This window comes from Sebastes umbrosus, chromosome 4 (genome assembly GCF_015220745.1).
Source record: "Sebastes umbrosus isolate fSebUmb1 chromosome 4, fSebUmb1.pri, whole genome shotgun sequence".
Taxonomy (NCBI): domain Eukaryota; kingdom Metazoa; phylum Chordata; class Actinopteri; order Perciformes; family Sebastidae; genus Sebastes; species Sebastes umbrosus.
This window is the reverse complement of record NC_051272.1, coordinates 915,381-929,738: the sequence shown is the minus strand read 5'-3', so window position 1 is coordinate 929,738 and position 14,358 is coordinate 915,381. Positions and strand designations below refer to the sequence as shown.

General features: G+C 41.5%; 2 protein-coding genes across 2 annotated transcripts; one reads left to right on the top strand and one right to left on the bottom strand.

Moving 5' to 3' along the window:
* Positions 1-1,781: 1,781 nt before the first annotated feature.
* On the bottom strand, positions 1,782-7,918 carry ube2na (ubiquitin-conjugating enzyme E2Na). The gene is made up of 4 exons (XM_037768306.1): positions 7,770-7,918; positions 4,337-4,583; positions 3,815-3,955; positions 1,782-3,046 (listed from the first exon to the last, which is right to left on the bottom strand). Exons 1-4 carry the CDS (start codon positions 7,797-7,799, stop codon positions 3,000-3,002), a joined length of 465 nt encoding a protein of 154 aa, XP_037624234.1. The 5' UTR covers positions 7,800-7,918; the 3' UTR covers positions 1,782-2,999.
* A 740-nt stretch (positions 7,919-8,658) lies between these two features.
* Positions 8,659-12,859, top strand: c1qtnf13 (C1q and TNF related 13). Its single transcript, XM_037768294.1, has 2 exons — positions 8,659-9,316; positions 11,615-12,859. The coding sequence occupies exons 1-2, from the start codon at positions 9,286-9,288 to the stop codon at positions 12,685-12,687; spliced, it is 1,104 nt and encodes a 367-aa protein (XP_037624222.1). The 5' UTR covers positions 8,659-9,285; the 3' UTR covers positions 12,688-12,859.
* Positions 12,860-14,358: the final 1,499 nt, after the last annotated feature.

Sequence of the window (14,358 nt, the reverse complement as noted above, 5' to 3'; positions counted from 1 at the left end):
CATGTTTACTTCCTGTCAGCTGATGTTATTCCCATACACTGCAACAGGAAACAAATTGAGACACATTTAGAATGTTTATGTTTAAAACCGTGTAATGGTCTAAATATTGTATATTTGTGACATCACAAATGGACAGAAATCCTGACGGCTTGTTTCAAATGCACAATTTCTGAATACGGGCTGTGTGTGTATTCGTCCGTATATTGAGCATTTCGATACTTTCACAGTATTTATATAGCACTTAAAATACCACCGTAAAGTGGCATCGGAGCCGTTTTGCGAGTACGAAAACATGAGCACAGTATCGGACCCGATACTGGTATCGTTATCGGTGCGATTTGTGAATACGGGCTGTGTGTGTTTCTCTGTATATTGAGCATTTTGATAGTTTAACAGTATTTATATAAAGCACTTAAACCTGCTTTATAATATAAAATATATGAAAATCTCACTTTTTACAATATGGGACCTTTAAAAAAAAAAAAAGTCACATGCGTGAGTTCCTCGAAATTACAAATGCTGCTTTCAACGACCGCTCCTGAGATCTTCAACTAGACACTGGGAAGATAATTAAAGTGCCTTTTCGTTTGAGACACCACAGAAGAAGAAGGCCATTTTAAACTACAGCTTGTGATGAGGGAGTTTTATCTCAGAAATATTCTTTTTTATTATCCAATTTTCCAATACTGGCTCATACTGACAAGTATACAGAGAAGTCTACGTATATTTGGCTTATAGGCCTGCTTGTACTTTATCTTTTGATCTTAAGACAAGTTTAATTAAGTATTCTTGCCTTATAGGGATAGAGAAATATATACTTGGCTTGTAGTTGTGTGTACTTTTTGATAGAGTAGCCTTTATATTAAAGTGTGTGAGAGTTTGTTAAAGGATGTTTTGATATGAATTTACTTCAATTCATCAAGTTTTTGGAATATCTGTTCACCGTAGAGGCATGCAAGACACATTTTATTTATTTTACGTCTCTTTATGTAATTCATAAATCATTGGATAAGTACTAAAAGTTAAAGTATATAAAGTATACTTTCATAAACTAGTCCAAGTCAAGGTTCAAGTCTTTAAATACCCCAAACAAATACATACACCTACATACATACATAAACCACACCTCTCACCCCTTGCAGCACATTTGCATTACATTTTTATATCAGAAATATAAACTGATAAACTTTATCAATTTTATTTGGATTCTCATGATTACCAAACTTCCCACAGTACCTGAAGGAAGCATTAAGCAGTTCTCTGCAGTTTTCAGGTAAAATAATTAAAACAACATTGAGTTGAGTGGAGGCTGGAAACACTCTCTGGTTATTTACAGCAGCATTACTTCCTGTAGTGTAAATGTTCCACAGCTCAGGACTTCCCTCTAGTGGATGAGGACTGACTCTAAACACACAGGATGTGTTCAAGGATGAAAATGTTTAGAGGTGTTTAAAAAAATGTCTGATTAGCTTCATCGAAGACTGTTTCCAAAATCAGGACGTGGTGCACATTCATAATTATCTGGCAGAAACCACAAGAGTGCTTTTACAAAGAGAGACATGAGCTACTTTTTTAATTCTGCACAACACCAACAGCTCTACTAACTCCTCGAGTTGAAGTTGAGCTATGACGGGAATTATGTGAGTTTACAGAATCCATGTACTAATAGGTGATACAGGTACAACCTGTCCCGTCTGTGTACACACAGTCCAGAGAAAAGGTTGACTCATCAGTCAAAATAAGTGACACATACATGTCAAGAATTACACCCGGACAAACTATTTATTAATCAACAGATTTTATTTACAGAACACAAAAGTATGCAGGTGGACTGTTTCGTAGCATTCTGAGAGCAGGAAAACGTCACCTCCCCAGATTAATACAAAGAATGAATTTACAAACAGTGAATTGAATACAGACTTTTTCAGCCAAAGACCGATCACGAGAGACAGTCGAGAAAGTCAAAGCCTTCATTCATCTTTTGGAGTTCGATCCCGTAACAACAACCCAGCATCTCCTCTCATACAGATCAGTCCCAGAACACCCCCCATATCCCACCCTATCCACGACCACGACCACGACCACGCTCGCCATCAAACAACCGACGGCTCAAATGTAACCGCTGCTTTGTGAAATAAATGCCATTGGAAGAAGCAAACCACTGAGTCTTGTACGATTAGACATACAGGGGGGGAAGCAGAGCAGTTAGTATGGAAATAGTAAGAAAGATTCACATATAAAAGACTGGATATGGTAATAAAACATATGTGCTAAAACTAAGGAAAGGTCCACGATGTCCACCCTACCCTCCACACTCTCCCACGCCACCCACAAGCCTGCACGTTACACTGAGAGAAAGTTAATGTGACGACAGCAGACTCAGTTTAATTTTTAGTCATATTATTTTGTATTTAATGCAGCCAGATGTGACCTAAAGAAGAAGCAGGGCTACAATAGATTATGCGTCCAGCTGTGCCGTCTACAGGTGAGTGTCTACATACGGTCGGGCTAGTAGGAGTTAGCTGCTTTTAATAAACAAACAGCGACACGAGAAAACTAAAGTTTAAAGAAATGGAAAAACAATATTGACCCCATCTAGTCAGACCAAAAAGTGGGACGCAGGACACCCCCCCCCCCCCGCCCCCCCATAAATGTGCTGGTTAAAGCAGCGGTTGGCAAAAAGCTCCCCGAATTCAACGGATAAAGAAAGCCAGGTGAGTAGATCTACAACCTCCGCTCATGCATTTGAACAGTATAGTGAGTTCGGACAAACACGAGTCATCATTTCATTACTAGTGAGCATTTAAATCACCAATTGTCAGCAGTTGTTTTGTTTTTTTTCCTTAACAATATATTCACGTTTATTTTTATAATATATATGTATATATATATATATATATTTAAGACTGTGTCCTTTAAATGCAAATGAAGTAGGAAGAGGTCTTGGCAAAACATGAGGAGTCGTAATCACACTTTGTATCTCCACTTGTTGGGCTGGTCTACAGATCATTTTTGCTTCCAGCATAAAGCCTGGTCCATGACTTGGCTGCAAAGTAAAAAAAATATATAACAGAATATGAACATGAGTCACAAAGTCAGCATTAAGACATGTTTATTGTCATTTTTTTATTCTAAATGATTTGAGCATAGTTTTAGTGTTTATTACAAAATGTTGGGTATTATTAGGGATGCACCGATACCACTTTTCAGACTCTCCGATACAGAGTACCGATACGAGTACTTCTCTGTGCCTAAAGACCCTCGTTAACAGCCAGCTGGAGGGTGTGAGCGACACACGGCAGGCTGGGGAGTCCCGCATACGAGGCGGTGCGCCGCCACCGGCTCTAGGTCGGCTTGGAAAGGCCCGGGGCGAAGGTGGCTCGCACCTGCAGCTTTACAGCGGACCAAGGAGTCTAAAGCACGTGCGAGTCAGAGGGTGCAAGCAAAACCCCGTGGCGCAATGAAAGTGAGGGCTGGTGCGCGCCGGTTGAGGTGGGATCCCGGCCCCGCGTGGTCGGGCGCACCATCGTAAAGTGGTATCGGTGCCGTTGTATCGGAGCCGTTTTGCGAGTACGAGTAAGAGTACATGAGCACAGTATCGGTCCTGATACCCGATACTGGTATCGATATCGGTGCATCCCTAGTTATGATATAAATAATTCTAGTCAAGATAGATGAAAAAAGTAATACAGTACCAAACACAAAATCCTGCCTCAAAATGTAAATCACACGTAGTATTTTGTACTGTAATGTATTTTTGCTGGATATTCCTACAGTATGATTGCTGAACGCAACCAGATCATGAATCTCTCACCTGTTTCTATGGCTTCAGCTTCATTGGACTTCCACTTCTCTGCAACGTCATTTGCGAGGGGATCATCGGGGTTGGGTGCACTTAGTAATGCCTGGATCGATAGCAGCACGGTGCGGATCTGCAGAGCTGGCGACCATTTATCTGAAAAAAAAAAAAAAATCAAAACATAAAACAGAGGGATTGAAAAAGCAGAGGGACAATAGATGTTTTTTTAAGCTGCAGAAGCAATGAAGAGACAGTGTTGATGTGCAGTAGTAGAGCCACAAAGCTCCAGTTAGGGGTCACAAGTGTAACATAAGAGGCCCCTTGATCTTTGGAGCAAGATGAAATTGGCAAATCCCTTCACTTCATTCACAGGCCACACATCAGAGGACAGAATACATACAGGCTTTCCTACAGTAACAAGTCTGACTCAACAGACCAAAGACAGTTGAAAACACATCCTATTTAAGGTAAAAAGCACAATGTATACCACACATAACTGACCAAGCATAAACTGTGATATATAGAGTATTGACTTACCTTTCAAAATGTCTAGACATATTCTCCCCAGCTTGTCTACGTTGGGATGGTAGATTTTGGTCATGAAGCGTACTTTAGGAGCTGCCATGGGATATTCCTCTGGTAAAAAGAGCTCCAGTTTAAATGTGCCCCCCTCAAAAGGTGAGTCCTGAGGTCCAGCGATGACCACGTGGAAGTAGCGGGCGTTGCCGTCATCTGGCTCTGCCTTGATGCCTTGGACGGGCTCATGCATCAAACGTTGAGTTTCCTAGTACAGAAAAAGACAGAGAGAAATGATAAACTTTATGTTGGTGTCACCATATTACAAATCAGTGCCAACAAGTGACTTTCACTCTGCACTGCAGAATGTGCTGCTGACACTACAGTACCATAATAAGGCAGAGATGTGTGCTGGGAGGAATGCCTGAACTACAGTATATTTCAGTAGAGGGATGCAACTGAGACATGATTGCATAAGGTGAAAAAACTTGAAAATAGTTTGAATTTTTAATAGATCATCTGTCATACCACACAAGTAAACCAATGAGTTCCAAGAGGACATCGTTATACACTTTGGTCTTTGAATCTGGGTCCTTCAGTGACTGTAGGGATGCACCGATACCGATAACAGTATCGGGTATCGGGTCTGATGCTGTGCTCATGTATTCGTACTCTCAAAACAGCACCGATACAACTTTACTTTCACTCCACCTCCCCGACGGTGCGGGGGCAAGACCCCGCGGGGCCGGGACACACGGCCCAGCCTGCCGTGTGTCACTCACCCTCCAGCTCGCTGTTAACGAGGGTCTTTTGGCACAGAGAAGTACTCATATCGGTACTCGGTATCGGCGAGTACCCAAATGTAGGTACTTGTACTCGGTCTGAAAAAAACTGGCATTGGTGCATCCCCAATTCTCACCGAAGCTTCGAAACCCAAAAATCGGTATTCGGGACAGCCCTAGTTTTGACGATATATATCCTCATAATGACAAGCCTTAATTAAAATGATCAATTCAAAAGATCTATAAAAGCCCTTGACCACACCCGAGAGCTGCAAAAAAGTTGTGAGTCACTATTATTCTCAGAACAACAGAGACGGCAGGCAGCAGGAGGTGGACTGAATCCTTAAACACAGAGGGGCGGGTGGCTTTGACTGCAGTAGTGGCACGATGCTGTGTTTCTGAAAACTCTCTGTGTGCACTATGTAACTGTCTTTTAGAGGTGACACACTGACTCAGCCACCGCACCGCAGGAGACTACATCACTTTCACTCCCATCAGCCACTGCAGCAAGGCTTCTCCCAACTCACAGTGACAGCCAAGTGACCTACAAAAACCTAGCTTTACTGTTAAAGAAGAGCAGGTATCGCATATCTCTTGTGGTATGCACGAGGCAGCACAAACTGTAGTACTGATACTGCTGCTATATGAGGCCCCTTTGATTATTTTCCCAATCTAAAAACCTAGTTTTAAACGCAGCCGTGTGTAATAGATGCATCACGCCTGACAACAGCAGAACAATAAATAAATAACAACTATGGATGAAAAAATAGCATCAAATAAAACTCGCCAACAGTCGGCACTCTTGTTTTTTGGCATTCTTTTCCTGAATGCAACTGGGAGTGAGATTCCTGAAATGTTTCAGATAACCCACAGACAAAACAATGCAGTGAAAACACAGACAGGAGAGGGGCTCCCGGTCCCAGTCACACGCTCCGAGGGCTCAAGGGCTCCGTCCGCTAAGTACTGTTCCCAGCACTTCCACCTTTTCCCACCAACGCTAGTCTGTGGTCTGTTTACTCACCCACCTACCTGCCTGTGCAGCGTTCTCTTACACACCATTCATGCTTTCTTAAAGGTCCCACATCCTGCTCATTTTCAGGTCCATACTTGTATTTTGTGTTTCTATTAGAACATGTTCACATGCTGTAATGTTCAAAAAACACTTTATTTTCCTCATTCTGTTTGTTTCCTCTTACTGTTTGTGAAAGTTATTTTCCTCATACGGTCTGCCTGAATATACCTGTATTTACCCTCTGTCTGAAACGCTCCGTTTTAGTGCATTTCAACGGAATTGCGTTGCTAGGCAACAGCTTGGGTCCATGTTCACTTCCTGTCAGCTGATGTTATTCACATCCACTGTAACAGGAAATAAACTGGGACACATTTAGAATGTTTACGTTTAAAAACGTGTAATAGTCCAAATATTATATATTTGTGACATCACAAATGGACAGAAATCCTGACGGCTTGTTTCAAACGCACAATTACTGAATATGGGCTGTGTGTATTTCTCCGTATATTGAGCGTTTTGATAGTTTAACAGTATTAATAAAGCACTTAAACCTGCTTTATAATATAAAAGACATGAAAATCTCACTTTTTACAATATGGGACCTTTAATAAAACTCAATACAGGCTAATCATTTTCATATCATTCTACCGTTGCCATGGTAACCGACCTCAAAATCACTATTCCAAGGCTTATTTTTTTTTTTACATTTTTGTAAGTATGTAATAATTATGTATAAATCCCCCAATAGCCTATGAAATAAGAAATAATCCCACAACAATATTATTCATATTCAACATGAATTACTCTCAGACGGATATCGCTGTTTGTTGTGAACAGCAGAGCGGCTCTGAAACGGGGAGAGGGAGACCTTCACCAAAGCTTTGAAGCCCAAAGGCTAGCAGGCTAGCGGGTTAGCAGGCTAACGGGCTAGCAGGCTAGCGGGTTAGCAGGCTAGCGGGCTAGCAGGCTAGCGGGTTAGCAGGCTAACGGGCTAGCAGGCTAGCGGGTTAGCAGGCTAGCGGGTTAGCAGGCTAACGGGCTAGCAGGCTAGCGGGTTAGCAGGCTAGCGGGTTAGCAGGCTAGCGGGCTAGCAGGCTAGCGGGTTAGCAGGCTAGCGGGTTAGCAGGCTAACGGGCTAGCAGGCTAACGGGCTAGCAGGCTAACGGGCTAGCAGGCTAACAGGTTAGCAGGCTAGCAGGAGTAGCAGGCTAGCCTGTTAGCTGTTAGCAGGCTAACATGCTAGCTTTAGTTAGCATGCTAACATGCTAGCTTTAGTTAGCTTCTTCCTGTTTCGAATTCAATCACAAAGCTAACGAACTAGCCGGGGTTAGCATAGTTAGTTCGCCTCGTTAGCCAGTCAGTCAGTCAGTCAGCTCCTCGGCAGCAGCAGCTTGTTGTGCTTGAGAAGTTTATTTAGAAACACAAACACGTTTCTCCTCCATCATGCTGTTTAACCCTCCATCACCAGCCGCGCTGTTTAACCCTCAGAGGAGAGTTAGCCTCCCGTCAGCTAGCTGCATGCTAACGGCAGCGCAGTGATCAGAGTCTCAGCAGCGGATCAGAGTTCACACTGGGTTTATGGAGCTGATGGACCAGGACAGTAACGTGCCCCTATCTGCTGTTTAAAGGGTGATTAGTATTAGTATTCATGTTGAGTTACCTTGAGGATCCTGCGGGGCAGTCCTGCCATCTTGTCTTTAATGCGGTTCAGCTGCTCTCTGACAGAACACACAGCTTCCGGGTTCTCTGCGTCATCACGGAGGAGGAGGAGGAGGAGGAGGAGGAGGAGGAGGAGGATGATGATGATGATGATGATGATGGAGCTCAGAGAGATGATGCATGTTTCTTAATGCTGATGGTCAGTTACTAACTAGTGTTCAATGAATTCCTTCACAAAAAAAAAGTCTGAAAAAATGTCTGAAAAACAAAGTTTCAAAAATGCTGGAAAATAAAGTCTAAACAATGTCTGAAAAAGGTAAAAAAAAGAAAAAAATGTCTGAAAATGTCCCAAAAAAGTCTAAAAAAAGTCTGAAAAAATGTCTGAAAAAAAAGTTTTAAAAATGCTGGAAAATAAAAGGCTAAACAATGTCTGAAAAATGTCCAAAAAAATAGTCTGAAAAATGCCTGAAAAAAGTCGGAAGAAAGTCTGGAAAAGTTGGCTGAAAAAAAAAGTTTCAAAAATGCTGGAAAATAAAGTCTAAACAATGTCTGAAAAAGGTAAAAAAAAAAAAAAAAAAAAAAAAAGTCTGAAAAAATGTACCAAAAAAAGTCTGAAAGTTTGAAAAATGCTTGAAAAAAATGTCTGAAAGAGGTAAAAAAAAAAAAAAAAAAAAAGTCTGAAAAAAGTCTGAAAAAAATGTCTGAAAAAAAAGTTTGGAAAATGTCCGTAAAAAAGAAAGTCTGAAAAATGTCTGAAAAAAAGTCTGAAAGAGGTAAAAAAATTTTTTTTAAAAAGGCTGAAATAAAAGTTTGAAAAATGTTGGAAAACAAAGTCTAAACAATGTCTGAAAAAGGTAAAAAAAAAAAAAAAATCTGAAAAAAGAATAAAAACAGATACATGGACAACATGGGGAAAAGCAATTACAAGACAGCAGATAAATGACCTTTTAAGCAACTTTTGAAACATTTGACAGATGAACAGTTTATTGATAGATGTGAAAAGCTACTCCATAATTTGGTTCCTCTAAATCTTATCGAACATTTACCTCTACTAGTGAGACATTCAGGAGGATGAAGATCTAGAGAATGACGGGTTGAGTAAGAATCGACCTGAGAATTTGTTTTAAAATAAGTCTTGAAGGTCTTTTATCTAACTTGTCTGCTTGATTTGGAAGATAAAGTTTCTCTAAAGTTGAAAAGCCAAACGTGTCCAGCATCTACTCCGTCTGTCTTAGAAAAAAACAAAGAGCATGGATTAAATTTAACACTTCCACAAGCCAATAAAGGCTGTATACTATTATACTATTATACTATCCTACTATATAGGGTCCAGCTGCATGCTGCAGGCTGAATGGGAGCTATAGATTGGAGGGGACCTGGAGCTCCTCCTCCTCCTGACATGCTGTAAGGGACAGAAGCTTTGTCCCTCTGGGTGTCCGGCCTGTCTCATGGACATTAGCAGTGCAGCAAACTAAGAGGAACTTTATTTTAAAAAGCAGAAGACGAAGAAGTCCAGCATGCAGTTTCTGTCCCAACATCGCCCAACAGGTGGGTTTGATATTTCTGTTGGTTACTCTTTTGAGCATGACGTCTGTGTGTAGAAACAGAAGTAGAATCAGAACTGTATGTATGATCTGTTTTTTATTTGTCTTGGCAGGAGTGTTGTAAATTTGGACACTTTTTTCATTATAACTATAGGTGCTTTTCTTTGCTCCAGTCTAATTCATTGTATTCAAGCTTTATTTGACATTATTGCTACACAAACATGGATTATATTCAAAAAGAATACATGAAATGTTGAAATGTTATAAGTTTATTTGGACCTGAAGGTGAGAGTATATCTGACTCCTATAAAGCTGCTCTTTTTGCCATCTCATGCACACACTGACCTTGACTTTTCCACCACAGATTATAGAGCTAAATATCTATAATATGTATATTACAGACAACCTGGTGTCTATAATTACTACTCATGTTTGTTGCCTTACAGGTGTCAGGATCATGGAAGCTCGTCAGACCAATCTGAGCTTGTGGGATTTTAAATTAATATTATAGTAGGCCTAATAATAGTAATTTTGTTTAAGATAGATAATAATTTTCTATCTGAATCAGAATATACTGTATCATGCTCTCCAATGTAAAAGGAAAATGGCAGACAAATTAAGTCCGTACAAAATAATCAAAAAGCTAAAATTTTCATGAAAATATTCACATAATAATAATAATAATAATAATAATAATAATAACTGATATTCAGCGAATGATCTAAGCGGTATCTTTCCCATTCTGCCCTGCCCCACCTCACCAATCCTCCAAACTTTTCCATTGTTCATCACACACAGGAACAGATGAACCAGCAGCTAATCGAGTCCCTTCTCTCAGTGCACAGAGAGAACAGACAATATCAGCCACATTACAGCAGAGACGGCTGCTCCCACAGCGTGGACACATCTATCTGGACATTCAGGGCTTAGCCAGGCTTCCTTATCAACGTGGAGGATTTTATGTTATGGGTTTAAGCTCAGTCTGAAACACAAGACTCAAACTAAAAGTATTCTACTTTGATATTGAAGCAATATTTGTTTTAATCGCTCATCCCAGGATAGGAGTTTTATGAGTGATTTATATTCAAAGAAATGTTGAAATATTCCTTTAATATGTGGCGACCCCTCAGATTTATCTTGTGACCCATTTAGGGGTTTTGACCACCAGGTTGGGAACTACTTTTTGTATCTGATATATGGACCTTTGTGTCTGAAATAAAGTTGAATATCAGGGATGTATGTTTGTCATCTGTAAATGTAATTTCTTTAATATTTCAGTGCAGGAATTTGCTGTGTTGTGTGATGTTCTTCATACTTGCTCCTACAATGTTGATCTATTTTACAGAGAAAAAGTAAAATTGATAATAAAATTAGAAGAAAAAAATAAAGAAATAAAGAAATAAAGAAATAAAGTAATAACGGAGATAAAAACAAGGAAAAAATTAAAGGATGAAAAAATAAAAAAGCAAAACAAAAAATATTGATTTCAGGAGGGGTGAGGTGGTCCGACCTCCGCTGGTCATTAACGAGCAGGTAGTGGAGAGAGTGGATCATTTTAGAGTCCTTGGCACCACCATAGGCCAGACTCTGAAGTTGGAGGACAACACAGCCTTATTATCAACACGGCCGGCCAGAGGCTTCACTTCCTGCGCCAGCTTAGAAAGTTTGGTGTGGCTCGAGAGGCAATGCTCCAGTTTTATAGAGCCACAACGTAGAGTGTCCTGGTCTTCTCTGTCACAGTCTGGTACGGCAGCACAACCGCCTCGGAGAGGAGACAGTTAGAGAGAGAGAGTGGTGCGAACTGCCTCTAAAATCATGGGATGTGATATCTCAATTGTGGCCTCCATCTACGCCACACGGATCAGCCACAGGGTGCAGAAGGTGATTGCTGACCCCTCCCACCCTGCTAGTTCTCTCTGAGTCTGAGGTGTAGGACATCCCGCCTCAGGAACAGCACGTACCCTGATGCTATTAGGCACCTTAACTCTAATGCAGAGGCTCTTTCCAGGAGGAACTTAAGCTCCAGCCAACACGCACTTTAGGAACGCTTTGCACTAGACACTTTAGGGGAAGTTGCAATAGCACAAGGCTCTTCACAGTATTTTAGGATTGGATTGGTTTGAATGATTGTGTAAATGTTTGTGGTTGTTTCCTATGTACACTATGTTTTTATATGTGTGTGGTTTTTGTCTGTTTTTTTTAATGAGCACTGCACCGAAACAAATTCCAATCAACTGTGGGTTGACATGGCCATAAAAGTATTGTATTTGTAAAATAAAATACATTTTCTATTTTGTTCCAGCTCGGTGGAGCACACACGTCTACCTGGCGTGTGCCTTCATCATGACAGCGTGCTCTGGACCGGCTTCACCCCTTCACGCCCCTCCGGTGACGACGGCTCTCCGCTCGGCTTTCTCTGCCACGAGAACCAGCAGCTTGTTGGGAGGCAAGCAGAAGGCCGTGACCTTCAACAAGCTCCTGGTCAACATCGGAGGGGATTTCAATCCGGACGCCGGCCACTTCCGCTGCCGCCTCCCCGGGGCTTACTACTTCTCCTTCTCCGTGGGGAAGTTTCCAAAGAAAATGCTCTCTGTGATACTGGTGAAGAACGGAGAGGAGGTGCAGGCTATCGCGTTCGACGACTTCCGCAAGAAAGGGAGGAAAGTTCAGAGCCAGAGCGTGATGATCAGTCTGAAGGAGATGGACACGGTGTGGCTGCTTTTACAGCAGAGTCCTCAGTACGCTCTGTACAGCAACGCCGGCCCTTACATCACCTTCTCCGGTTACCTCGTCTACCCCGACACCTCCCCGACCGGCTACGTCAGCAACCACCTGTCCCCGTCAGCGCTGTCCTATCCACACTGCCCGCCTCAGTCTGACCCCTCGGACAGAGGTCAGACGCCAGAGCAGCCGCGCTCGGCCTTCTCTGTGGCGCGGACGTCCACGCTCATGGGTCAGAGTATCAGGCAGCAGGACAAGCCGCCTTTGACCTTTGACGTGGAATACGTCAACATCGGGGGGCACTTCAACAAAACCTCGGGCCTGTTCACCTGCCACTTCCCGGGAGCTTACTTCTTCGCCTTCACCGTGGGGAAACACCCTCGTAAGGCCGTCTCCGTGAAGCTGATGACCGGGAAGGGCGAGGTGCAGGCCATGGTGTTCGACGAGGACACGTCGAAGAGACGGGAGATGCAGAGTCAGAGCTTGCTGCTGTCCCTCCGCCGGGGCGACAGCGTGTGGCTGTACAGCCAGCAGGACGAGCGTTATGCCGTCTACAGCAACCAGGGGAGGTACACCACCTTCTCCGGCTTCCTGGTTTATCTGGAAGCAGAAACACTCACACCTCCCGCCACCCAGGACAGAACTCACCTCTAAATGTCTTTCATAACACAACCTGACGTCTTTATAGAAAACCTGTAGGTGATTTCTATGTGGATGGTGCAGAAAAAAAAATATACTGTGGTCAGTAGAGTGCAGGGGTCAGCAACCTTTACTATCAAAAAAACATCTGTCTGGAGCCGCAAAACATCTGGTCATTGTGATGAAGGTAACACAGTTTATAGTCTAAGTATATAGGATATAAGTCTAATGCAGTGAGGGCCAAAGAGACAATGTACTACGGAGTATTAGGGCCACATTGAGGGAAAAAACATCTGAGATTTACAGAATAAAGTCATAACTTTACGAGAAAAAAAAGTCGTAATATTACGAGAATAAAGTCATAACTTTATGAGAAAAAAAGAAAATAACACGTAAAATTACTACTTTATAATGTTATGACTTTATTCTCTAAATCTCAGATGTTTTTTTTCCTCAATGTGGCTCTAATACTCCGTTGTACCGTCGTACCATAGACCTACAACAATGATAAATAAAAATGTAAATGTAAACAAAGAACAGTTATTCATTTCCATTTTTATAACTCCACAGGGAGCCGCTGGAGAGGAGCTGAAGAGACGCAGGTTGCTGACCTCTGGTTTAGTAGAAACTACATTTACTGGTTTGTTTTGGGATGACGTTTGTTGCCAAATTACTCCACAAGATGGTGCTATGATACAGTTATAGACACTAACCTGCATGCAACATGGTTATTTTTGTCCTTAAAGTGCAATTAGCTGTAAGACAACATAACAGAAAATGTATGTTTGTAAAAGAACCTGTTGTTTAATTGGGTTCAAAGATATATTTACTTTTAAAATTCTTTGTATTTAGATGGTTTAAAATGTGTTGCATGGCAAGGAACATTATGTAAATGATGTATAGTTTATCAAAATCTATTTACTGTAAAAAATGAGATTTAGAGATACATCATGGCCGTGTTAGTGGCGATAGTTAATGTTATTTTACTGTAGATATATCTGTATCTTTTATGTTGTTTTGTGCTTTTCAGGAAACTAAATAAATTGAAACGCTTCGATGAATTAAAAAGGTATTTTTTCTTCAAAGTCCAACGCTGATGACATCATCTATTGCATCTGAGTACAGTCAGTTAAATTAATGATGTCTGCAGTGAAATGCAAAGTTAGCTGCTGTAACTGATGACATCTTTTTTAATTTAACATATACACAGTTCTCTAAACATGGATCCTCACTATACATAGCAACGGTCTGCTATACGTAGCAACGGTCTGCTATACGTAGCAACGGTCTGCTATACGTAGCAACGGTCTGCTATACGTAGCAACGGTCTGCTATACGTAGCAAAGGTGTGCTATACGTAGCAACGGTCTGTTATACGTAGCAACGGTCTGTTATACGTAGCAACGGTCTGTTATACGTAGCAACGGTCTGCTACACATAGCAACGGTCTGTTATACATAGCAACGGTCTGTTATACATAGCAACGGTATAAACTGAACTGCTTTTTTTTTTTTGCCTAAACCTAAAGAAGCCTTTTTGTTTGTGTTCAAAATATGACACTCAGCTTTACATGTTAGAATGTGTTGCTTTTAAGTTTCACTTTCACTTTTACAACGTAGTAGGCATAGTAGGCCCCTAATGATCCACATCTATAGTGCTTATAGCGACTGATAACGCCTATTTAAT